Source organism: Stenella coeruleoalba (assembly GCF_951394435.1).
Source record: "Stenella coeruleoalba genome assembly, chromosome: 5".
Classification (NCBI taxonomy): domain Eukaryota; kingdom Metazoa; phylum Chordata; class Mammalia; order Artiodactyla; family Delphinidae; genus Stenella; species Stenella coeruleoalba.
In genome coordinates this window covers 62,651,127-62,678,874 of record NC_137150.1, presented here as the reverse complement: position 1 = coordinate 62,678,874, position 27,748 = coordinate 62,651,127, and the positions used below count along the sequence as shown (strand labels likewise).

At 37.8% G+C, this 27,748-nt stretch overlaps 1 protein-coding gene across 6 annotated transcripts in view; it reads right to left on the bottom strand.

Annotated features, from left to right (window-relative positions):
* Positions 1–27,748, bottom strand: part of VPS8 (VPS8 subunit of CORVET complex) — a 315,789-nt gene that overhangs the window by 51,314 nt on the left and 236,727 nt on the right. For 5 of the 6 annotated variants that reach the window (XM_079921327.1, XM_079921325.1, XM_079921326.1 and 2 more), the window contains one exon: positions 6,567–6,620. In XM_079921327.1, coding sequence (XP_079777453.1) covers positions 6,567–6,620 — 54 coding nt within the window. Of the gene's footprint in view, positions 1–5,717; positions 5,875–6,566; positions 6,621–27,748 lie in introns of those variants that run through there. The other variant, XM_079921329.1, reaches the window with a different exon arrangement.

Sequence of the window (27,748 nt, the reverse complement as noted above, 5' to 3'; positions counted from 1 at the left end):
TAAGGGACCTCCATACTGTTCTCCATAGTGGCTGTATCAGTTTACATTCCCACCAACAGTGCAAGAGGGTTCCTTTTTCTCCACACCTTCTCCAGCATTTATTGTTTGTAGACTTTTTGATGATGGCCATTCTGACTGGTGTGAGGTGATACCTCACTGTGGTTTTGATTTGCAAATCTCTAATGATTAGTGATGTTGAGCATCCTTTCATGTGTTTGTTGGCAGTCTATATATCTTCTTTGGAGAAATGTCTATTTAGGTCTTCTGCCCATTTTTGGACTGGGTTGTTTGTTTTCTTGATATTGAGCTGCATGAACTGTTTATATATTTTGGAGATTCATCCTTTGTCAGTTGCTTCATTTGCAAATATTTTCTCCCATTCTGAGGGTTCTCTTTTCATCTTGTTTATGGTTTCTTTTGCTGTGCAAAAGGTCTTAAGTTTCATTAGATCCCATTTGTTTATTTTTGTTTTCATTTCCACTTCTCTAGGAGGTGGGTCAAAAAGGATCTTGCTGTGATTTATGTCATAGAGTGTTCTGCCTATGTTTTCCTCTAAGAGTTTTACAGTGTCTGGTCTTACATTTAGGTCTTTAATCTATTTCGAGTTTATTTTTGTGTATGAGTTTGGGAGTGTTCTAATTTCATTCACTTATATGTACCTGTCCAGTTTTCCCAGCACTACTTATTGAAGAGGCTGTCTTTTCTCCATTGTATATTCTTGCCTCCTTTATCAAAGATAAGGTGACCACAGGTGCATAGGTTTATCTCTGGGATTTCAATCCTGTTCCATTGATCTATATTTCTGTTTTTGTGCCAGTACCATACTGTCTTGATTACTGTAGCTTTGTAGTGTAGTCCAAAGTCAGGGAGCCTGATTGCTCCAATTCCATTTTTCTTTCTCAAGACTGCTTTGGCTATTCGGGGTCTTTTGTGTTTCCATACAAATTGTGAAATTTTTTGGAAGAGCTTGAGAAGGATAGGTGTTAGCTCTTCTCTAAATGTTAGATAGCGTTCACCTGTGAAACCATCTGGTCCTGGCTTTTGTTTGTTGGAAGATTTTTAATCACAGTTTCAATTTCAGTGCTTGTGACTGGTCTGTTTATATTTTCTATTTCTTCCTGGTTCAGACTCGGAAGGTTGTACTTTGCTAAGAATTTGCCCATTTCTTCCATGTTGTCCATTTTATTGGCATATAGTTGCTTGTAGTAATCTCTCATGATCCTTTGTATTTCTGCAGTGTCAGTTGTTAGTTCTCCTCTTTCATTTCTAATTCTGTTGATTTGAATCTTCTCCCTTTTTTTCTTGATGAGTCTGGCTAACGGTTTATCAATTTTGTTTATCTTCTCAAAGAACCAACTTTTAGTTTTATTGATCTTTGCTATCATTTCTCTTTCATTTATTTCTGATCTGATCTTTATGATTTCTTTCCTTCTGCTAACTTGGGTTTTTTTTGTTGTTGTTGTTCTTTCTCTAATTGCTTTAGGTGTAAGGTTAGGTCATTTATTTGAGACTTTTCTTGTTTCCTGAGGTAGGATTGTATTGCTATAAACTTCCCTCTTAGAAATGCTTTTGCTGCATCCCATAGGTTTTGGGTCGTCGTGTCTCCATTGTCATTTGTTTCTAGGTATTTTTTTATTTCCTCTTTGATTTCTTCAGTGATATCTTGGTTATTTAAGAGTGGATTGTTTAGCCTCCATGTGTTTGTATTTTTTACAGTTTTTTCCTGTAATTGATATCTAGTCTCATAGCGTTGTGGTTGGAAAAGATACTTGATATGATGTCAATTTTCTTAAATTTACCGAGGCTTGATTTGTGACCCAATATGTGATCTGGCATGGAGAATATTCCATGAGCACTTGAGAAGAAACTGTATTCTGTTGTTTTTGGATGGAATGTCCTATAAATATCAATTAAGTCCATCTTGTTTAATGTGTCATTTAAAGCTTGTGTTTCCCTATTTATTTTCATTTTGGATGATCTGTCCATTGGTGAAAGTGGGGTGTTAAAGTCCCCTACTATTATAGTGTTACTGTCGATTTCCCCTGTTATGGCTGTTAGCATTTGCCTGATGTATTGAGGTGCTCCTATGTTGGGTGCATAAATATTTACAATTGTTATGTCTTCTTCTTGGATTGATCCTTTGATCATTATGTAGTGTCCTTCTTTGTCTCTTGTAATAGTCTTTATTTTAAAGTCTATTTTGTCTGATATGAGAATTGCTACTCCAGGTTTCTTTTGATTTCCATTTGCATGGAATATCTTTTTCCATCCCCTCACTTTCAGTCTGTATGTGTCCCTAGGTCTGAAGTGAGTCTCTTCTAGACAGCATATATATGGGTCTTGTTTTTGTATCCATTCAGCCAGTCTATGTCTTTTGTTTGGAGCATTTAATCCATTTACACTTAAGATAATTATTGATATTTATGTTCCTATTACCATTTTCTTCATTGTTTTGGGTTTGTTTTTGTAGGTCTTTTCCTTCTGCAAGAACTATTTTTCACTGACCTTTGTTCCTCCAAGTCCTGGCACCTTAGAGGCTTGTTGAATATTTACTGAATTACCCAGAACTATTAGAAAGGCTTCCCACTATGCCACTCCCAGTACCTTCTCCCTAACTGGAAGAAGTCATTCTGAGAAGAACATTAACTGTACCCCTTATATTGGATTCTACCAGCCAGAACACCCGGCCCCTCAGGCTTCCACAAACACAACAGCAGAGAAGGTTCATCTAAAACAGGGGATGGCTCAGAGTGTAACCATGCTTTTGTGATCAAGAATAAGACAAAACTGCTTTCTCTGATTATTATGCATGTAACAATGCCAACTTTGCCACACAAGTTCCTGGCTGGTGTTTCTACAGTAGTCAAGAAGTGCTGCATCATAGCTGAGACGCTTTTGATGCTGCCTTCAACTAACCCTCTAAACTCCTTTAATCCACCTCAAACACTTCAGCACCTCCTATTTGGATCTATGCTAGGGAGTTTAGTGCAATGGACTTTAGGACAATTTCTATCTAAGGAAAATGCTTCTAATTTCTAGTTATCTATGATCAAACACTGAAGAAGTCCTAGGGAAGCATATGTGTCTTCCTACTTTTTAATTGAAGTTATCAGTTAGAGCCCATTAAGAAGAAATTTTATATACAAAAGATAAATATGATATACAAATTTTAAATGCTATAGATATATTATTACGTATGATAAGTATTTCTAATCCAGAGCTTTCTGAAAGAATATCACAAACACAAAATGCTCATGGAGTCTGCCAGGCCCTGACATGGTAGCAGAATAGGAGAGTGACTTCTACATGAGCCGCATATCCCGAGCTAGCAGGACCTGCAGAACATGGCTCCTGACTCGTCAGCACTTGAGCAGAGCTCTTTGCAGGGCCAATATGCAGTAGAGTCACTGCACACTGTCTTCAGTTATTGGTCAACAGAGAATCTTTGGCTTAAATCAAGAACTGCTCTTTTGTGTTTCTTACACATGTCACTTTGGCAGTCACACTGTTCAACAGACACTCTTGGTGCTCCCATCTGTCAGTGCAACTTTGGGAAGAGGGACTGTAGCTCCAGGATGACAACCAGAATATATATGTAGATGCATATATATATGCACACACAAACACATACACACAAATATACATATCCAACTAGGGAAGTAACAATGAGGTGCTGAGCTTCACACTGGTCTCACTTGGAGTACTGCTGATAGAGCTTAAACAGTAAGGAACTGACCATGCTGGGAATACAAGCCCAGAACAGCAATGATGCTTCATTTGTTCTTTCTCCAGTTATTCAGCAGAAACTTCTTTTTTCTCCTCACTTCCCATAAACAACTACGAAGTCCTACGGAATCTCTTCCATGTCTCTCTCGTTCACGCAACAAGTACTGAATGACTGCATACTTTGTTCTACACTTAGATAGACAACAGGAAACAGAACTGCTACGGGCCCTGCCCTTATGAGGCAGAGAGTCTAATGGGGGACACATATAAGCAAAGAGGCAATTTCAACACAGCCAGATAAGTATGTTTGTAAGGACTAGTTCAGGGTACTCTGAGAGCTCAAAAAGGGAAGGACACCTAACTCACGGTGTCAAAAAGGTTTGCGGGGAGAATAAAAAGGCTAAGACTTGAATCTATCTCACCTCCTCATTCTATTAACATAGCATAGGCTTAGGACCTTTTTTCTTCTAATTGGTCTTTCTGCCTCATGTTTGATGGAAACACTTACCCTTGAGATAAAAAGCAAACCTCACAGACTGGGGCTCTGTGATCTGGACTCCCGTTTACTTCACCAGGCTTCTGCAAGATCCCATACTTAAGACAAACAGAACATCCTCCATTTCCTAGCTCACCCATGTCTGCCTGGAATACCTTTTGCCTTGTGTTTCCAGGCTAGATCAAGCTTTACCTCTACTGGGAAGCCTTCCTTGACCTCTTAGTTTGGGAGAGGCACCTGTTATGATATATATTTTAAAGTTATTCTACACACCATAAACAGTACAATATTAAGTATGTGCTATTAAGTTTAGGCTTCAAGTCAGGGGTGGTCAGTGGCTCTAAACAAGAATCCACATTTCAGAAACTGCAGCTCACATGAACTTCCAAAGGCAGCTCCTAAAAGCTGTTCATATATTGACCAACACCTAAGACTTTGCTCATTAGCTCAAAAGACAGCAGAAAAATTTTCCATTGGTGAAATCAATGTCTTATTAATAAGAATGGTAAATATTAGAAATGGACCCTCATTGCTAAAATAAAAGGTATTCATGATATGTCGACTGGATAAAATGTTTTTGTGATCTTAATTTAATAAATGTCTTTAAGTATGGTAGGATTTGCTTTCATTACAATCTAGTCACAAAGTTGTAGGGGAGCAGCTAACCATTTCTCAAGTTTCTTCACTGGACTCTTTACCATAAAGAATGTAAGAGTTGTACTAAAGGATCTTAGTCATTTCAAAACCGGGCCTCTCCCGCACACTCTTGCAGCACCCTGTGCACCCTGCATGGCACGTGTCAAGTAGTCTGGTAACTGTCAGTGCAACCTGTCTACCTTTCCAATTAAATGCTGAGGTCCTTGAGAACAGGGATTGTATTTTTAATCTCTGTAGTCTGCTTCTTAGCTCACTATCTAGTATAAAGAAATACTTGCTGAATGGACAATAGTATATAAGTAGCATAATAAAGGACAGATGAAAGGACATCTGACTAGGAGTTGGGAGACTTGTGTTTTAATACTAGTTTCAGTAACAGCTGAGTACTTGTGTTATAATTTACTGAGTACTTAATATGTGTCAAACACAGCGTCGGGCACTTAAATTGTTTCTCATTTAATCTTTAGGGCAATTCTGAGAGGAGCATCATCACTTTACAGAGGAGGAAACAGAGAGGCTGACTTACTCAAGGTTATTCAGATAAAGTAGACGAGTCAATCACTGAATCCAAAGCACGTGTTTTTAACCTCTATGGTAGAAGTGTGTCCCATGGAACATTTGAGAGAGGTAAAAAATTTCCCTCTGGATTCCAGTTTCCTCCTTTGCTTACTGAGTGCGACTAAGTGGCTGACACCCTTTCCAGCTCCTCATGTTATGGTGTGATGGTTCTGAGCGGCAACAATCACCACTGTGGTCTCACCTGCCCTTGCTGTCTTGACAAGAGTGAAAGAGGGTTTCACATGCAGCACGTTATAAGGCTTTTCAGACAACATATTTCGTTTCTATTCTTTTTTTCCTTTGAAAAGGGGATTCTGAAGGCAGAGAAAAGGCATCCATTTTTGGCACACCGCTTTGAAGCTAGAACCTGCTGTTAGTCAACAGAGCCAGCAAGGTGTTATTTTTGTTCTACAATCCTTCCCCGACACGGATGCTGGCTGAAATCATAAAAAAGAGCAAGGAAAGCACACCTACAACCAGGGACAAGTCAACTGTCAGAGAAATAAAAATGGTAAGAGAAAACATAGCAAAAATGTCAATCTGTTTGCTATATTTCAACTGCACTGTTGCAGTTGGATAAAGAAAAGAATTTTAGTGGTTCTTTTGACATCATCTGAGAATCACTTCAAAGACAAACAACCTATCTGTGCCACAGAGTTCACATTCAAGGGTTGAAATGGCCTAGATCAGAGTTCTATCACACAAGTATTTATTGAGGTCTTACTTAGCTGGTATGTGCTGAAATGTTAATACCTCAGACCAGTTTTCTTTAGGAACAGCTATCTGGAGGGAAAGTACATTGTTAAGAAAAACTATGTACCTTTCATCCTTAAAATATCTTTCATCTGCTACCACTCACTGATACCAGGATGCCCATCTGGTAGAGAGGGTGGGAATTCTAGAACAATGAAAGTCCCTAGTTGTCAAGAGACTGATACTAGACCCAAACCCCCATTTGGCTTCTCTGGAAGAGCCAACAAGTCCTGGTGACACCTTTTTAAGGCATCCAATCAGAAAGAAACTTTGACGCATTAAAATGATTTAAAATCACTCATTTTGAGAACATGGTTCAACAGAGGAGAATAAATACACAGAAGGAGGAAGTCGGCTTTTTGCCGTTAAAACTTACCTTCTTAACAGCAGGATCCCCTTTGGATGGATGACAGGATGGGGACATTTTTACCTAAAAAAAAAAAAAAAAAAAGCAAACCTTTTGATATCTTCTTAGTTATAGTCTAGCTTTATTTGACCCATGCTTAAAATAATTCAACTAGAACTCATGTAACTGAGATAAAACAGACATTTTCAGGGGAACAATGAATAGATTTTTTGTTAAGTCCCTTTGAAGTTTCTCTGGAGATCAAAAAGTCAGTAGTTAGACAAGATAAAAATGTGATTAGGGTAAGAAAAGTAGAAAAGATGGTCCAAATTGGTTTTAGCCAAGTGGTGAGGAACCTAATAGACACAGATCTCTGTGGACAATGGAAATCAACTGACATGATATGTAGTAGCACGTCTTGCAGAGACCAACTCAGAGTATCCCTTCTGATCTAATGTCCCTTTTAAGCAAAACATGCACAAGTGTTTGATAATAATAGAAGGATTTAGAAAAAGTATCAGCCAAGCCATAATAAAAGGATGTTTAGTCTTAAGAAGAGAACACTGATGATATAGTAAGATCTTCAAATACAGGAAAGGTTGAAAGAGACTGTCAGATAAAAGAGCAAGACCCAACTACATGCTGCCTGCAGGAAACATACTTTAAATATAAAGGCACAAATAGATTAAAAGCAAAAAGATTGGAAAAATATACCATGATAGTACTAGATTTCAGAGCAAAGACTATTGCCAGGGATATATTATTGCATAACGATAAAGGAATCAATTCATCAGGAGGACGTAACAATCCTAAATGTCTACACATCTAATAGCTTAAACCTAAGTGTCCATCAACAGAGGAATGGATAAACAAGATGTGATACATATATTACTCAGCCATAAAAAGGAACGAAATTGTGCCATTTGCAGAGACGTGGATGGACCTAGAGACTGTCATACAGAGAGTGAAGTAAGTCAGAAAGAGAAAAACAAATACCGTATAAGATCGCTCATATGTGGAATCTAGAAAATGGTACAGGTGAACTTATTTGCAAAGCAGAAATAGAGACACAGATGTAGAGAACAAACTTACGGATGCCAAGGGGGGAAGGAGGGAGTGGGATGAATTGGGAGATTGGGATTGACATATATACACTACTATGTATAGAACAGATAATGAATGAGAACCTACTGTATAGTACAGGGAACTCTACTCAATTATCTGTGGTGAACTAAATGGGAAGGAAATCCAAAAAAGAGGGGATATATGTATACATATAACTGATTCACTTTGATGTACAGAAGAAACTAACACAACATTGTAAAGCAACTATACTCCAATAAATAGTAATTTTAAAAAGTACATAAAATAAAAACTGATAGAAATGCAAGGAGAAATAGATTTTACAGTCAGAGATTTCCATATCTCTCTCAATAAATGAGAGAACAAATATGAAGATTAGGAAGGATATACTCAATTTAAAAAATGGGCAAAGGATCTGAACAGACATTTTTCCAAAGAAGATATACAAAAGAATAACAGGTACATGAAAAGATGCTCAACATCACTTATCAGGGAAAGGCAAATCACAACTACAATGAGGTATCACCTCACACCAGTTAGGATGGCTTTTATAAAAAAAAAGACAAGAGATAACAAACGTTGGTGAGGATGTAGAGAAAGGGAAACCTTACACATTGTTGGTGGGAATGTAGATGGGTACAGTATGGCGGTTCCTCAAAAAATTTACAAACTTAACTACCATATCATCCAGCAATCCCACAGCTGGGTATATACCAGAAGGAATTGAAATCAGTATCTTGAAGAGACATCTGCCCACCAGTGTTCAGAGCAGCATTATTTACAATAGCCAAGATATGGAAACGACCTAAGCATCCATCAGAAGTTGAACAGATAAAGAAGATGTGATAATATATACACAGACACACACACACACACACACACACACACACAGAAATATTATTCAGCCATAAAAGAAGGAAATCTTGCCATATGCAACAACACGGATGGACCTTGAGGGCATCCTCAAGGATGCTAAGTGAGAGAAATCAGACAGAGAAGGACAAATGCTGTATGACAGCACTCATATGTGGAATTTAGAAAAACTGAACTCATAAAAACAGAGTAGATGGTGGTTACCAGGGGCTGCGAGGTGGGGGTAGTTGGGGGGATGCTGTTTAAGGGTATAACCTTTCAACTAGTAGAGAAATAAGTTCTGAAGATGTAAGGCACAAGATAGTGATCATAGTTAACAATATTGTATCATAAACTTCAAAGTTGCTAAGAGACTAGATCTTCACTGTTCTCTACCCCAAAAAAGAAACGATAATTATTGACATGATAAAGGTGTTAGCTAAGGCTATCGTGGTAATCATACTGCAATACATAAATGTATCAAACCAACACATGGAACACCTCAAACTACACAATATCATATATCAATTACATCTCAATTTAAAAACTAAAAAAGGAAGGATATAGAATAGGGACATTGACAGAACCCTCCACCCAACAAAGGCAGAATACATACATATTCTTTTCAAGTACAGGTATACCTCAGAGATATTACGAATTCAGTTCTAGACCACTGCATTAAAGTGAATACTGCAATAAAGCAAGTCACACAAACTTTCTGGTTCCCCGATGTATATAAAAGTTGTTTACAGGGCTTCCCTGGTGGCACAGTGGTTGAGAGTCCGCCTACCGATGCAGGGGACGTGGGTTCGTGCCCCGGTCCAGGAGGGATCCCACATGCCGCGGAGCGGCTGGGCCCATGGGCCGTGGCCGCTGGGCCTGCGCGTCTGGAGCCTGTGCTCCACGGCGGGAGAGGCCACAGCGGTGAGAGGCCCGCGTACCGCAAAAAAAAAAAAAAATGTTGTTTACACTATACTGTAGTCTATTAAAGAGCACTGTGTCTAAAGAAACAATGTACATACCTTAATTAAAAATACATTATCGCTATAAAGTACTAACCATCATGTAAGCCTTCAGCAAGTCATAATTTTTTTTTTTTTTTTTTCGGTACGCGGACCTCTCACTGTTGTGGCCTCTCCCATTCCGGGGCACAGGCTCTGGACGCGCAGGCTCAGCGGCCATGGCTCACAGGCCCAGCCGCTCCGCGGCATGTGGGATCTTCCCGGACCGGGGCACGAACCCGTGTCCCCTGCATCGGCAGGCGGACTCTCAACCACTGCACCACCAGGGAAGCCCCTAGTCATAATTTTTTGGCTGGTGGAGGGTCTTGCCTCCATGGTGATGGCCGCTGACTGATCAGGTGGTGGCTGCTGAAGGCTGGGGTGGCCATGGCAGTTTCTTAAAATTAGGCAACGATGAAGTTTGCCACATCGACTGACTCTTCCTTTCACGAGCGATTTCTCTGTAACACGCAATGCTGTTTGACAGCATTTACAGTAAAGCTTCTTTCAAAATTGGAGTCAATCCCCTCAAACCTTGCTGCTGCTTTATATGTTTATGTAATATAAATCCTTTGTTGTCATTTCAACAATCTTCACAGCATTTCATCAGGAGTAGATTCCACCTCAAGAAACCACTTTCTTTGTTCATTCATAAGAAGCAACTCCTCATCTGTTCAAGTTTTATCATGAGATTGCAGCAACTCAGTCACATCTTCAGGCTTCACTTCTACTTCTCTTGCTATTTCCACCACGTCTGCAGTTACTTCCTCCACTGAAGTCTTCAACCCCTCCAAGTTATCCATGAGGGCTGGAATCAACTTCTTCCCAACTCCAGTTAATGTTGATATTTTAACCTCTTCCCATAAATCACCAATGTTCTTAATGGCATCTAGAATGGTGCATCCTTTCCAGAATGTTTTCAATTGACTTTTCTTAGATCCATCGGTGGAATCACTACCTTTGGCGGCAATAGCCTTATGAAATGTATTTCTTGCATAATGAGACTTAAAAGTCAAAATTACTCCTTGATCCATGGGCTGCAGAATGGATATTGTATTAGCAGGCATGAAAACAACATTCATCTTGTTGTACAGCTCCATCAGAGTCCTTAGGTGACCAGGTGCATTGTCAGTGAGCAGTAATATTTTTCAAAGGAAACTTTTTCTGAGCAGTATGTCTCAACAATGGGCTTAAAATATTCAGTGAACCATGTTGTAAGCAGATGTGCTGCCATCCAGGATTTGTTCCATTTACAGAACACAGGCAGAGCAGATTTAGCATCATTCTTAAGGGCCCCAGGATTTTTGGAATGGTAAATGAGCATTGGCTTCATCTTAAAGTCACCAGCTGCATTAGACCCTAACAAGAGAGTCAGCCTGTCCTTTGAAGCTCGGCACTGACTTCTCCTTTCTAGCTATGAAAGTCCTAGAAGGCAAGTCATCTTCTTCTAATATTAAGGCTGTTTCTGTCTATGTTGAAAAATTATCTCAGCTAGATCTTCTGAATAACTTGCTGCTGCTTCTACACCAGCACTTTCTGCTTCACCTTACACTCTTACATTATGGCTTCCTTCCTTACACTTCATGAACCAGCCTCTGCTAAGTTCAAACTTTTCTACTTCAGGTTCCTCACCTCTCTCAGCCTTCACAGAATTGAAGACAACTAGGACCTTGCTCTGGATTAAGCTTTGGCTTAAGGGAATTTTATGGCTGATTTGATCTTCTATCCAGACCACTAAAACTTTCTCCACATGAACCATAAGGCTATTTTGCTTTCTTATCATTTGTATGTTCACTGAAGTAGCGCTTTTAATTTCCTTTAAGAACTATTACTTTTCATTCACAACCTGGATAACTGTTTGGCACAAGAGGCCTAGCTTCTGACCTATCTTGGCTTTTGACAAGACTTTCTCACTAAGCTTAATCATTTCTAGTTTCTGATTTAAAGTGAGAGATGTGTGACTCCTCCTTTCACTTGAACACTTAGAGGCCACTGTAAGGTTATCAACTGGCCTAACTTCAAAATTATTGTTGCTCAGGGTATAAGGAGGCCCAAGGAGAGGGAAAGAGACAGGGGAACAGCTGGTAGGTGGAACAGTCAGAACACACACATTTATAGATTAAGTTTGCCATCTTACATGAGTGCAGTTTGTGGCACCCCAAACAATTACAATAGTAACATCAAAGATCACTGATCACAGATCACCATGTAAATAATAATAAAAAGTTTGAAATACTGCGAGAATAACCGAAATGTGGCACAGAGATGCAAAATAAGCAAATGCTGTTGGAAAAATGGTGCCAAAAGACTTGCTTGATGCAAGGTTGCCACAAACCTTCAATTTGTAAAAAAAAAAAAAATGCAATATCTGAAAAGTGCAATAAAGAGAAGCACAATTAAATGACGTATGCCTGGACCATTTACCAACATATATTATCTTCTGTCAATAACAATTTTCAATTAATTTTGAAGAATTCAAGTCACACAAAGAATGTTCTCTGACTATAATAGAAATAAATTAGATATCAATAACAGAAGGATTTCTGGAAAAATTCTCAAATATTTAGGAACTTACACACTTCGAAATAACACTTGGATCAAAGAAGAAATCAAAAGGAAATTGATCCTTTTTAAAAACACCCATAGGGCTTCCCTGGTGGCGCAGTGGTTGGGAGTCTGCCTGCCGATGCAGGGGACACGGGTTCATGCCCCGTTCCAGGAAGATCCCACATGCAACTGAGTGGCTGGGCCCGTGGGCCATGGCTGCTGAGCCTGCGTGTCCGGAGCCTGTGCTCCACAGCGGGAGAGGTCGCAACAGTGAGAGGCCCGCGGACCGCAAAAAAAAAAAAAGAAAAAAAAAAAGAAAAAGGAGAAGTAACAACTGACACTGCAGAAATACAAAGGATCATGAAAGATTACTACAAGCAACTACATGCCAATAAAATGGACAACCTGGAAGATATGGACAAATTCTTAGAAAAGCACAACCTTCTGAGACTGAACCAGGAAGAAATAGAAAATATGAACAGACCAATCACAAGCATTGAAATTGAAACTGTGATTAAAAATCTTCCAACAAACAAAAGCTCAGGACCAGATGGTTTCACAGGCGAATTCTATCAAACATTTAGAGAAGAGCTAACACCTATCCTTCTCAAACTCTTCCAAAATATAGCATAGGGAGGAACACTCCCAAACTCATTCTATGAGGCCACCATCACCCTGATACCAAAACCAAAGATGTCACAAAGAAAGAAAACTACAGACCAATATCACTGATGAACACAGATGCAAAACCCCTCAACAAATACTAGCAAACAGAATCCAACAGCACATTAAAAGGATCATACACGATGATCAAGTGGGGTTTATTCCAGGAATGCAAGGATTCTTCATTATACGCAAATCAATCAATGTGATACACCATATTAACAAATTGAGCAAATACCATATGATCATCTCAAGAGATGCAGAAAAAGCTTTTGACAAAATTCAACACCAATTTATAATAAAAACCCTCCAGTAAGTAGGCATAGAGGGAACTTACCTCAACATAATAAAGGCCATATATGACAAACCCACAGCCAACAGCGGCCTCAATGGTGAAAAACTGAAAGCATTTCCACGAAGATCAGGAACAAGACTTGGCTGCCCACTCTCACCATTATTATTCAACATTGTTTTGGAAGTTTTAGCCACAGCAATCAGAGAGAAACAGAAATAAAAGGAATCCAAATCAGAAAAGAAGTAAAGCTGTCACTGTCTGCAGATGACATGATACTATACATAGAGAATCCTAAAGATGCCACCAGAAAGCTACTAGAGCTAATCAATGAATTTGGTAAAGTAGAAAAATTAATGCACAGAAATCTCTTGCACTCCTATACACTAATGATGAAAAATCTGAATGTGAAATTAAGGAAACATTCCCATTTACCACTACAACAAAAAGAATAAAATACCTAGGAATGAACCTACCTAAGGAGACAAAACACCTGTATGCAGAAAACTATGACACTGATGAAAAAAATTAAAGATGATACAAATAGATGGAGAGATATACCATGTTCTTGGATTGGAAGAATCAACATTGTGAAAATGACTCTATTATCCAAAGCAATGTACAGATTCAATGCAATCCCTATCAAACTATCACTGGCATTTTTCACAGAACTAGAACAAAAAATTTCACAATTTGTATGAAAACACAAAGGACCCCGAATAGACAAAGTGATCTTGAGAAAGAAAAACAGAGCTGGAGCAATCAGGTTCCCTGACTTCAGACTATACTACGAAGCTACAGTAATCAAGACAGTATGGTACTGGCACAAAAACAGAAAGACAGATCAATGGAACAGGATAGAAAGCCCAGAGATTAACCCACGCACATATGGTCACCTTATCTTTGATAAAGGAGGCAAGAATACATAATGGAGAAAAGACAGCCTCTTCAATAAGTGGTACTGGGAAAACTGGACAGGTACATGTAAAAATATGAAATTGGAACACTCCCTAACACCATACACAAAAATAAACTCAAAATGGATTAAAGACCTAAATATAAGGCCAGACACTATGAAACTCTTAGAGGAAAACACAGGCAGAACACTCTATGACATAAATCACAGCAGGATCCTTTTGGACCCACCTCCTAGAGACATGGAAATAAAAACAAAAATAAACATATGGGACCTAATGAAACTTAAAAGCTTTTGCACAGCAAAGAAAAGCATAAATAAGACAAAAAGACAACCCTCAGAATGGGAAAAAATATTTGCAAATGCAGCAACTGACAAAGGATGAATCTCCAAAATTTACAGGCAGCTCATGCACCTCTATATCAAGAAAACAAACATCCCAATCCAAAAATGAGCTGAAGACCTAAACAGAGATTTCTCCAAAGAAGATATACAGATTGCCAACAAACACATGAAAGAATGCTCAAAATCATTAATCATTAGAGAAATGCAAATCAAAACTACAATGAGATATCATCTCACACCAGTCTGAATGGCCATCATCAAAAAAGGCACAGACAATAAATGCTGGAGAGGGTGTGGAGAAAAGGCAACCCTCTTGCACTATTGGTGAGAATGTAAATTGATACAGCCACTATGGAGAACAGTATGGAGGTTCCTTAAAAAACTAAAAATAGAACTACCATACGACCCAGCAATCCCACTACTGGGCATATACCCTGAGAAAACCATAATTCAAAAAGAGTCTTGTACCACAATGTTCATTGCAGCTCTATTTACAATAGCCAGGACATGGAAGCAACCTAAGTGTCCATCGAGAGACGAATGGATAAAGAAGATGTGGCACATATATACAATGGAATATTACTCAGCCATAAAAAGAAACGAAACTGAGTTATTTGTAGTGAGGTGGATGGACCTAGAGTCTGTCATATAGAGTGAAGTAAGTCAGAAAGAGAAAAACAAATACCGTATGCTAACACATATATATGGAATCTAAGAAAAAAAAATGGTCATGAGAACCTAAGGGCAGGAAGGGAATAAAGATGTGACCTACTAGAGAATGGACTTGAGGACAAGGGGAGGGGAAGGGTAAGCTGGAATGAAGTGAGAGAGTGGCATGGTCATATATATACTACCAAATGTAAAACAGATAGCTAGTGGGAAGCAGCCGCATAGCACAGGGAGATCAGCTCAGTGCTTTGTGACCACCTAGAGGGGTGGGATAGGAAGGGTGGGAGGGAGATGCAAGAGGGAGGGGATATGGGGATATATGTATATGTATAGCTGATTCACTTCGTTATAAAGCAGAAACTAACACACCACTGTAGAACAATTACAGTCCAATAAAGAAGTTAAATAATAATAATTTAATAAAAGAGACATGCACCCCAGTGTTCATTGCAGCACTATTTACAATAGCCAGGGCATGGAACCAACTTAAATGCCCATCGACAGATGAATGGATTACGAAGATGTGGCACATATATACAATGGAATATTACTCAGCCATAAAAAGAAACAAAATTAAGTTATTTGTAGTGAGGTGGATGGACCTAGAGTCTGTCATGCGGAGTGTGGTAAGTCAGAAAGAGAAAAATAAATACCATATGCTGACACATATATATGGAATCTAAGAAAAAAAAATAGTTTCTGAAGAACCTAGGGGCAAGACAGGAATAAAGACGCAGACGTAGAGAATGGACTTGAGGACATGGGGAGGGGGGAAGGGTAAGCTGGGATGGAGTGAGAGGAGTGGCATTGACATATATACACTGCCAAATGTAAAACAGATAGCTAGTAGGAAGCAGCCGCATAGCACAAGGAGATCAGTTTGGTGCTTTGTGACCACCTAGAGGGGTGGGATAGCGAGGATGGGAGGGAGATGCAAGAGGGAGGGTATATGGGGATATACGTATATGTATAGCTGATTCACTTTGTTTTACAGCAGAAACTAACACACCATTGTAAAGCAATTATACTCCAATAAAGATCTTTAAAAAAAAGAAAGAAAAAAAGTCAATAGGAGCCTATTAAGAATAATTTTATGCCAATAAATAAATGAAAAGCATACTTCCTTAAAAACTACTTATAAAAATGGACCCAAGATCAAAAAGAAAATATGAATAGCCCTGTATTTATTAAAGAAATTGAGTTTTTTATCAAACTTTCCCACAAAGAAAACTCCAAGTTCACATGGTTTCAGCAGTAAATTCTAGCAAATATTAAGTACACAGAGACTAAGATATGAAATCAGAATATCTACTTATTAACTTATAAGGAAAAATAATTATTACATGTAGTTCAATAGATACTAGATACTATCTATCTACAATGATATAGAAGAGATATGAGTACTGGGAGAGCTACTGGCCTCAAGTTCTCAAGGCTGTTCCAATTCTAACAGTTTAATTCTAACAGCCTACAGTATATAATGATAAAGACATTTCCTATCACTGCGGCATCCATCTATTCAAACAGGACCATGTTGCAGTCTTTTATGCCTTTCCCCTCTGACTTTCAGAATAACTTTAGAAAACATACCTCAGCTCTGGGATCAAAACTGCTGGCTATACAGACTGTCCTTTAAGATTTAGCAGGTCTGCAAAAATTAGACTTGAAAGTCTTTCCTTTAACATACAATGACATTAATACTCTGGAATTTACTCCAGATGTATGATGTAGTTTGCTGAATGTGATCCAATTTTAACTCCTGGTATGCTCTTTTTGAAAAGGGAGAAAATAGATTTCAAAGCAAAGTAGATATTTAAGCTTAAAAAAATGAACTCATAAAAAGATCTACAGACTTTTTAAAACAAGCCAAAAACTAGACGTGGTGCTGGACAATTTATCTGAGAAAGCTGTTCTCTGGAGATTAAGTCAGAGAGTGTTTGAAGTGGCAACAGAAATGGTTCAGCATCACTTACGAATGGTCTTATTTTTTGTTTAAAAGGATTCCTTCTGGAAATGCCTCAGGCAATGCAGCTTAAAAGACACTTTAAATCCAGGTGTGCAGAACACTAGATCTGGGGATATAGATGATATATTAAGCCAAGGCCTTAATAATGCTAAACTTTTGTGATCTTTGTTAATAAAATGATTCCTAACTTAGAGAAGCAATCTGATCTGAAGTTTGATAGCAATAGGAATATCTTCCTTATCACCTTGCTTTTTTAAAAACAAGCCTTGATTTTTCTGATTACCAAAGGAATACTGTTCATGAATGAAGAAGAGATATGGGAACATATGTATATGTTTAACTGATTCACTTTGTTATAAAGCAGAAACTAACACACCATTGTAAAGCAATTATACTCCAATAAAGATGTTGAAAAAAAAAGAAATACAAAAGAGCAAAATAAAGCAAATAAAAATGACAATCCAACCACACAGCAATAACTACTACTAACATTTGGAATCACACAGCTTTGTGATCTTTTCATGTAACATATTGAGTTTATTTCACCATATCAATGTTCTCTGACAACATGCTTTTTCATGGCTATAAAGCAGTGCATTCATTGCATACATACAACATAACTAATTTAACCAAGTATTAGGAAAGTATTAGGACATTTAGGTTGTTTTCAATTTTTTAAATTATTTAAAAAATGCTGTCATAAACATCCTTGTGTAACACTCGGTATACACTCTTCATGTGTTACTTTCATTGCACAGATTCTTCTAAGTCCCACTTCTAAGAGTGTAGACATTTATAAATATATATTGCCAGTTCTCCTCCTGACAAGTAAAATATATCCACAAATCCTTTTATTATAATTCTAAAATCCAAAAAGCTCTGAAATCAAAAGTACTTTTTAAAAACTTTTGGCACCAAAAGTTATCTGACAGCAAAACCTGACCTGAAGTGAGGCTATTTATAGTCTTTATTTATCCCACGTAAGCATTTGATTATGGGATGCTGCCCTAGACCCCACTGGGAATGTTATGTAACATACAATATAAGCACCGTATTACCATTCTTTAGTATTTAAAGATGCCATTTATTGTCACTTGGCCTCTCCTCCCCACCCTCTTTTTATGAGAAATCAGTCATCATTCTTATTATTGTCTTTTCTTTGGCTGCTTTTTAAGATTTCCTCTTTATCTTTGGTTTTGGCAGTTTGACCAAGATGTGTCTGAATGTGGTTTTCTTTGTACTTATGCCACTAGCAGTTTGCTGAGTTTTTGGACATACGGGTTAATGTTTTTCACCAAATGTGGGAAATTCTCAGTCCCCCCCTCCACTTCTCTCTCTCTCCTCACCAGTGATACATACGTTAGGACTTCTTGATATCATTTCACAGGTTACTGAGAGCTCTCTTCACTTATTTTCAACCCTTTTAGTCTCTGTGCTTCTATCAGGATTATTTCTATTGAACTCTCTCCAAATTTACAGATAACATTTGTCTCAGTGTTAAAAATGCTGTTGATATCTAATGAAATTTTCATCTTATTTTTTTAACTCTAGAATTTACATTTGGTTTTATTTTATTTTAGTTTCCATTTATCTGCTGAGATTTCCCTATGTATCCAATCATTCTGCTGATCTTTGTCCTCTAAATCCTTTAACTTATTTATAATTTCTATTTTAAAGTCCTTGACTCCCAATTCCAATATCTAGGTCATCCATAGATCTGCTTCTATTGATGTTTTTCTCTTGATTTTAGGTTATATTTTCCTTCTTCCTACTGATCTTATAATAGCTTGGCCTTTGGCTTTGTTAGAAAGGATTTATTTTACTTTTGCCCTTAGTCTTAGGGTGGCGCTTAGGCATAAGGCATGGTCCTTTTGCAGTTTCAATACAAAACCTGAGATGTTTATCAATCCCTCAAATTTGGCAGGGCTTGCACTCAAATTCAGCACTATGCACTTGCTGATATCTCTGCTCAGTGCTTTACTCCTCCTGATGCTACTTTCTGCATGGTTTCTTGAAGCACTGTTTGTGTATGTGCAACTTAGAAACCTGTAAAAAGAATTTAGGGCTCCCTCCTCCCTGGCTCCCTTCCTTCTGAGATGGCCTCTCAATTTACAACTGCTTTGGTAGTCTTGAACTCTGTTTCTTCATCCAATAAGAATACTACTATAAGCTCTTTTCCCCCAGTTCTCCAAGACAAACTGAAATGTGTGATAAAGGGAAAAAAACCTCATTAAATGTAGAGCTCCTCTAGTTTGCTTCCCTTATTTCAAGGTTTGTGTTCTCTAAGGTTTCTGCCTGCTTCTGGTTGCTCTCTAAACAATACTTTGTCTATATAATTGTTACTGGCAGAAGGGTTGTCCAATACAGGCTGCCCTGCCCTTATTGGAATTGGAACTCTGTATTAAGTTTCTTCAAATACTTTTTCTGTCCTATCCCTTCCCTTACTTCTTGCAGAACTCCAATTACATGTATATCTTGCTAGTTGAAGTTGTTCTGTAGTTCATAGTCATTCATTTCTTTTCAGTGTGTGTTTGATTTGGGATAGTTTCTATTGCTATACAGTCAAGTTCACTAATCCTTTCTTCTGCAATGTCCTTATGCTGTTAACCCCATCTACTGTGTTCTTCATCTCATACACTGTAGGTTTAATCTCTAGATGTTTGGTTGGCTCTTATGTTCAATCCTTCCTCTAGCTTCTTGAACATATGCAATATAATTATAATAACTGTTTTAATGTTCTTATCTACTAATCCTATCATATGTGCCATTTCTGGGTCTGTTTCAATGGATTGGTTTTTTTAATTCATAAGTTAATTTTAATATATCCTTTCTTATAACTTGTGAGTAGAAGACACAAAAACAGAAACTGAAAAAAATTAAATGAATGGCATTGTGTGCTAGTGTGAAAAATCTGGGATTTAGTCAAAGTGATTTTTTTTAATGGCTGCTTAAAAAAATTTATTTATTTAAATATCTTTATTGGAGTATAATTGCTTTACAATGGTGTGTTAGTTTCTGCTTTATTACAAAGTGAATCAGCTATACGTATACATATATCCCCATATCTCTTCCCTCCTGCGTCTCCCTCCCTCGCACCATACCTATCCCACCCCTCTAGGTGGTCAAAAAGCACCGAGCTGATCTCCCTGTGCTATGCGGCTGCTTCCCACTAGCTATCTACTTTACATTTGGTAGTGTGTATATGTCCATGCCACTCTCTCACTTTGTCCCAGCTTACCCTTCCCCCTCCCCGTGTCCTCAAGTCCATTCTCTAGTAGGTCTGTGCAGACCTACATACTGTTTTCACCATGCCTCAATGAGACACTAAGAAAGATTTATGTTTTCATCCTGGTGGAAAGAAGGAAGGGATAGAGGGAGAGAGGGGAGAGTTAATTACTTTCTCAAGCTCATGTAGTAAGGCAGAGGTCAGTTCTAGAGACCAAGCCCTGTGACATCCTATGTTCTTTCTTCATGAGAATACTCATTACTTAATTAATAAGATTTATCTAATGCTCTTATTAGTTTATACTGTCATTCTCTGCCATTAACTTCAGCTAATATTCCAATCTATAGCACAGTTGTATGTACATAGTAGATACATTCCCTAGTAGGAGTTTCTTTCTTTTGGTTGTAGAGCACAAAGGGAAGGCAGGGGATTTTTTTTTTTAAGACTATTTTTTTAAGAGCAGTTTTAGGTTCATAGCAAAATTGAGAGGAAGGTACAGAGATACTTCACATGTGGCATGCTTCACAGATGTACAGCTTCCCCTATTATCAACATCTCCCACCAGAGTGGAGCATTTGTTATAACTGATGACAAATTACATTGACACATCATTATCACCCAAAGTCCATAGTTTACATTAGGGTTCACCCCTGGCCTTGCACATTCTATGGATTTGGACAAAGGCATAATGACTTATATCCATCATTATAGCAATAGTATCATACAGAATATCTTCACCACACTAAAAAATCCTCTGTTCTGTTTCTTCATCCTTCCCCCCGACCACCCCTGGCAACCAATGATCTTTTTACTATCTCCATAACTTGCCTGTTCCAAAATGTCATGTAATCGATTTTTTTCTCCTTTTTATGACCTGTATGTTCCTGCTTTCTTGCATGCCTTGTAGTATTTGATCAAATGCCAGGCACTGTGAATTCTACTTTGTTCGGTTAGATGTTCCTGTAATCCTTAACATAATCTTGAACTTTGTTCTGGGATGTTGTTAAAATACATAGAAATAATTTGATCTCTTTAAATTTTGCTGTTAAGTTTTGTTGCGTGGGATCAAAACAGCAGCTAGTCTAGGGTTAACTCTTCCCGCACTATTGAGGTCAAACCCTTACTTAGTACTCTCAGTGCTGCCCTGTGAATTATGACATTTTCCAGCTTGCAGTATTCCTGGCTATATATGAATTTGGGGCACTGCTACCTCTAATACTTTTGGGTGCTCCTTTTTCTGGCCTTGAGTCATTTACTCACAAACATGAGTGGGTCAGTATTCAACTCAAGGTTGCCTTCTGCAGATCTCTGAAGCCCTCTCTCTGTGTGGCTCTCTCCTGTGAACTCTAGCCCTTGTTTTCCCTGGACTCCCTGCTCTGTCCAAAATCAGAGATACTGATGAGCTCTGTCTTGGTTCTCCCTCCCTGTGCAGCGGCTTGGAAACTTTCCTCCAGCAGTACTTTAGTACATCATTTGTTTATTGTCTCTCAAGGGTTATTCTCCTTCACGGCTTGAGGTCCAATGTCTTGAGAACCATTCTTTTATATATTTTGTCCATTTATCCCCCAAAAGACTCTTAGTGAAATGGAAGACCCTGTAGGTATACCTTTCTTTTTTTTTCTTTAAATTTATTTTTTATACAGCACGTTCTTATTAGTTATCTATTTTATACATATTAGTGTATATATGTCAATCCCAATCTCCCAATTCATCCCACCACGACCCACACCCAATTTCCCCCATTGGTGTCCATACATTTGTTTTCTACATCTGTGTCTCTATTTCTACCTTGCAAACTGGTTCATCTGTACCATTTCCCTAGATTCCACATATATACGTTAATATACGATATTTGTTCTTCTCCTTCTGACTTACTTCACTCTATGTGACAGTCTCTAGGTCCATCCACGTCTCTACAAATGACCCAACTTTGTTCCTTTTTATGGCTAATATTCCATTGTATATATGGACCACATCTTCTTTATCCATTCATCTGTCGATGGGCATGTAGGTTGCTCCTATGACCTGGCTATTGTAAATAGTGCTGCAATGAACATTGGGGTGCATGTGTCTTTTTGAATTATGGTTTTCTCTGGGTATATGCCCAGTAGTGGGATTGCTGGCTCATATGGTAATTCTGTTCTTAGTTTTTTAAGGAACCATACTGTTCTCCACACGGGCTGTATCAATTTACATTCCCGCCAACAGTGCAAGAGGGTTCCCTTTTCTCCACACCCTCTCCAGCATTTGTTTTAATTTATTTTATTTATTTTTGGCTGCGTTGGGTCTTCGTTGCTGTGTGCAGGCTTTTTCTACTTGTGGCGAGCGGGGGCTACTCTTCACTGCGGCACGTGGGCTTCTTGTTGAGGTGGCTTCTCTTGTTGCGGAGCATGGGCTCTAGGTGCGTGGGCTCAGGAGTTGCGACGCTCAGGCTTAGTTGCTCCGCAGTATGTGGATCTTCCCAGACCAGGGATCGAACCCGTGTCCCCTGCATTGGCAGGCGTATTCTTAACCACTGCGCCACCAGGGAAGTCCTCCAGCATTTGTTGTTTGTAGATTCTTTGATGATGCCCATTCTAACCAGTGTGAGGTGATACCTCATTGTACTTTTGATTTGTCTAATAATTAGTGATGTTGAGCAGCTTTTCATATGCCTCTTGGCCATCTGTATGTCTTCTTTGGAGAAATGTCTATTTAGGTCTTCTGCCCATTTTTGGACTGGGGTTTGTTTTTTTTTAATATTGAGCTGCATGAGCTGTTTATATATTTTGGAGATTAATCCTTTGCCCATTGATTCGTTTGCAAATATTTTCTCCCATTCTGAGGGTTGTCTTTTAGTCTTGTCTATAGCTTCCTTTGCTGTGCAAAAGCTTTTAAGTTTCATTAGGTCCCATTTGTTTATTTTTGTTTTTATTTCCATTTCTCTAGAAGGTGGGTCAAAAAAGATCTTGCTGTGATTTATGTCAGAGTGTCCTTCCTATGTTTTCTTCTAAGAGTTTTATAGTGTCTGGTCTTACATTTAGGTCTTTAATCCATTTTGAGTTTATTTTTGTATATGGTGTTAGGGAGTGCTCTAATTTCATTCTTTTACATGTAGCTGTCCAGTCTTCCCAGCACCACTTATTGAAGAGACTGTTTTTTCTCCATTGTATATCCTTGCCTCCTTTGTGATTGATTAGTTGACCATATAGGCTCAGTAGTTGTGGCACAATGGCTTAGTTGCTCCGCAGCATGTGGGATCTTCCCAGACCAGGGCTGGAACCCGTGTCCCCTGCATTGGCAGGCAGATTCTTAAGCACTGTGCCACCAGGGAAGTCCCTGCATTAGTATTTTTAATGTATGCCAGTTTAATACGTATTTTTAAAACTTTGCCAGTTTAATAAGTTTTTTTTAAATGGCATTAAAATGCTATTTTAACTGGTATTTCTTTGATCACTGGTGAAGTTCAATATTTTTTCACATTTTATTGGACAACAAAACTTTTTTATGCCCTTCGCCCATACTTCCAGCAAAGCTTTAGTTCTACGCAGAGACTGGAAACACTTTCTCGGTACTATTGTCTTCCTTCGGTCCCTTGGACACAAGCGTTTTCTGGATCAAAGGGAAGTGACCAAATTTATAGAATCTTAAGAATCTGATTGTTACGCTGGTCTGGCAAAGAGGTGAAGACTTGGACAGTAATAGAGGTGTGGCTGTCTATCCATTTTCCACAGTCACAATCAATTGATGGTATGAATTCCCTTGTTTTAAATCCTTTTTATTCTTACTTTAAGAATATAAACTAAACTCTTCACCAGAGTCTTACATTCTAATAAGGATCTGGCCCTGCCTATCTCTTAAACCTTATTCCTTGCTATGTTCCTCTTTAGTCACTATGTTCCAGACTGATCTTTTTTCAGTTCCTTGAACAAGTCATTTCCCTCCTCAGTTCCTCTGTGCTTGCTGTTCTCTTTTGCTTGGAATGTTCTTCCCAGGTCTGGTAGCGTCTTATTTTCATCTCTGCAGATAGATATCCCCTGACCACCCAATAAAAAGTAGGTTTCCCTTCTGTTATTCTTCCTATAACATTCTATTCTTTCCCCTCATAGCACTCACATACCTATCACAATTTGAAATTATATGTTTGATAGTTTGTTTACTTAATTACTGTCTAGCTCTCTTACTAGATGGTAAGCTACATGATGTTATGAACTATTTTTTTGTTGTTGTTCACCAGTGTATCCTTGGTACCAAGACTAGTGTTTGGTCCAAAGTAGGCATATATTATATATTGGCTGAAGTAATGAATCACTTAATACTAGGGTATAATAACAAGATTATTGGAAAATGGGCAATAATCTCCTCAAACAGATTCATTTATATTAGGATTATTTATCACCTCTCTGCACTTCCGAGACATATTAATCTTCATTTAATTTGTAAGTTTAATTTAGAAGATACTCTTTTGAGAAATGCTGCTATCACCAAAAATGGAAATCTCATTTTTTAGCATTTAATTTGAATCTAACATATTTATAACAGGGAGCTAATACTCTTTAAAAATGGACAAATGAAAACAGGGCATTAATACCAGTGTTTCTATTTCATTAAATGGCATGTAAAACAAATCTCCAATTTATAGTGGGAATCCAAAATCAATAAGCAATGCTTAATGGTTAATAGGAAATTATGACCAGTGAGCATAAATGTCATTTACTGAATAATTTCTTCAAAGCTGTAAATACTTCCTTTTGACTTTATTTGTAAATTTATCCCAAAAGACAAAACATTTTCTTAGACAATTCTAAAGACCAAGAAATAAAACCAACTCCAAGTACCAGGGAAAATATCAGGTTATTTCTTTTAATTCTCTCCTTTTGTGATTATTAAAGGATGAGTAGGCAGCTATATGTTTACTTCCAATCCCCTTCTTCTTCAGATGTTTACCTCTTACTGAAAAAACAAAAAACTCTGATACTGGACTAATGTACCTGGCTTTTTACTGATAAGTGATGATATATCCAATTCTGAAAAGATATCAAGCAATACATAATAAGGCTTTCTAATAAGTCTCCAAATGCTCTTGGTTTTTGAAGTTTTAAAAGGAATAACGACTGGAATGTTTCTGGCACATAATGTGTTATGTGTTAGCTTATTACTATCTCTCAAGCACTCTAAACTCTGTTAATAATATACTAATGTTAAAACTAAAATCTAGTAAATCTTCAATTATACTTCTTTGAATTTATATCAAGTTGCTGTTGACCAAGAATTATTATTTTTTAAATGAATAGCAAGTTAATTTTTTCTAATGCTAATCAGTGCCAATTAAGATAGTTATTTGCTACTATAAATTTAATAAAAGAATAATCTAAGATAAAATTACTCCTATTCTATTCTATTCTATTGGAATAACATTTGTTGAGAAAATATAATAGCATGATGAGAACTTCAGTTGAAATTAGTTTCTCAAATGTATTTTATCTGTGAGTAATATATACCAAAAGCAAAACAGAAAATCAGACTTTCAAGGTCTACTCTTTGGACCTATATTTCAGATTGAGCTACTGCAAACCTGAGGTGGAGGGGGAATGGAGATAAGGAAAGAAAGAAAGAAATTTGAGTTATTTCTTTTCATTTGCTTTCAAAGAATAAAATGCTTATTTCAAAGGAAAGCAGGCTTTCTGGGGGAATAACTCCAATCATGTCTGTGCAGACCTGTTGGGAGGCAATTGATGTGTCACATTTTTGTTTTTCACCAGTTGTGAAAAACAGAAATGAGATTAAGAGAGGCAAGAAGAAAGACTTTACCCACCAAACCACAGTTTTGAGGGTAACTGTTGCATCCTGTTAAGTCAGAGTCAGTAATTGAAGAAGTAAAAGTCAATCATCTCAAGTCCTGGAAAAGGATGAAATAAAAAGCTATTTGACAGAAGGATCACATTACAAGGGCAGTGAAAAGCTTCAAATGTATTCAGTATCTACTGAGGGTAGGAAGCAACAGGTGGAAGCTGACCAGCAACCTCAGCTTCATTTTGAAGTCACTGGGACACATACCTCTGCTTCTCTCCATGCACTGGCTTAGAACTTAATAACCAAGGGTGATAGATTTTCAAAGGAAATTAAAAGAGCAAAGTAGAACTTTCATGAAATTAAGTTTGATAAAAACCATCATATATAGAATTAGTATTTTCATTTTAAATTCTCTTACAATTAAAAATGTGAATGGCTCATACAATGGTAAGAAATCTTAAGTTAGCACAGCCGACATAGTATAGATATATTTTAAAAATCAGCTTTGTCAGGTTTCAATAAAGCCAGAATGCTAAAAATGGAACAGATTGGAGGCAGGAAAACTGAGGGTGATGACAGTTCTAAAAACTTGAATTCAAATACTGGCCCTCCCTCTCTTAGCTACATACAGTTCCTTCAGCTAAACTTGTTGTGAAGATTAGCATAAACATCTAAAGCATGTATTTGATAAATTTCATTTTCTCTTTCCTTGCATTACCAACCCACTAGATCTTTTTACAATATCTTAGCTAGAAAAACAAAGGAGACAGACAGCTAGAGGAAAATTTAAGAAATCCAAGATAGTTCTCATTCTATTTTGCTTCATTAATTAGGAAGCATCAAACAGAGATTTTCAAGAGGATCTGATCAGTAATCTCACTTGGGTTTTCCTAAAGAATGAAAAGGTTGAGTCGCCTCTCCTGCCCTGCAGAATGGGATAGCTTCAGAAATAAAGCTGTCTTTGACATATAGATCCAATTTCAAAATAATTTCCCTCTTCTCGATGCTCTGAGAGCAGGCAGGCAGGAAGTCAATGAAACAGATTACTGTCTTTCTTGTGTGAGGTGTGGGGACGTGGGAACACGGCAACTAATGTAGTATAAATGTCTTCAAAATTCAACACCCTTTCATGGAAAAAATCCTGAACAAAATATGGAATAAAAGGAAACTTCCTAAACATGATATAAAGATTACACACAAAAAGCCTACAGTTAACATTATACTTAATAATGAAAAACTGAATACTTTCTCCCTACGATCAGTAACAAGACAAGGATGTCTATTCTTACCATTCCTATTCAACGCTGTACTGGAGGCCAATGCAACAAGGTGAGAAAAAGAAATAAAAGGTATAAAATTGGAAGGGAAGAAATAAAACAGTCATTATTTGCATTTGATATGATTGTCTATGTATAAAATACCAAAGAATCTACAAAAAAGTACTGGTACTAATAAGTAAGCTTAGTAAGGTGCACTGGTCACTAGATAAAAGATCAACATGCAAAAATAAATTGTATTTTTATATTCTAGGAATGAACAATTAGAAACTGAAATATAAAACAGGGACTTCCCTCATGGTCTAATGGTTAAGAATCTGCCTTCCAATACAGGGGACGTGGGTTTGATCCCTGGTCAGGGAACTAAGATTCCACATGCCGTGGGGCAACTAAGCTCGCGCACCGCAACTACTGAGCCCACGCACCATAACTAGAGAGTCTGAGCACCGCAACTACTGAGCCTGCACACTCTGGAGCCCGTGTGCCACAACAAAGGGCCCACACGCCTCAACAAAAGATCCCGCATGCTGCAATGGTGATCCCATGTGCCACAACTAAGACCTGATGCAGCCAAATTAAAAAAAAAAGAAATATAAAACAGTA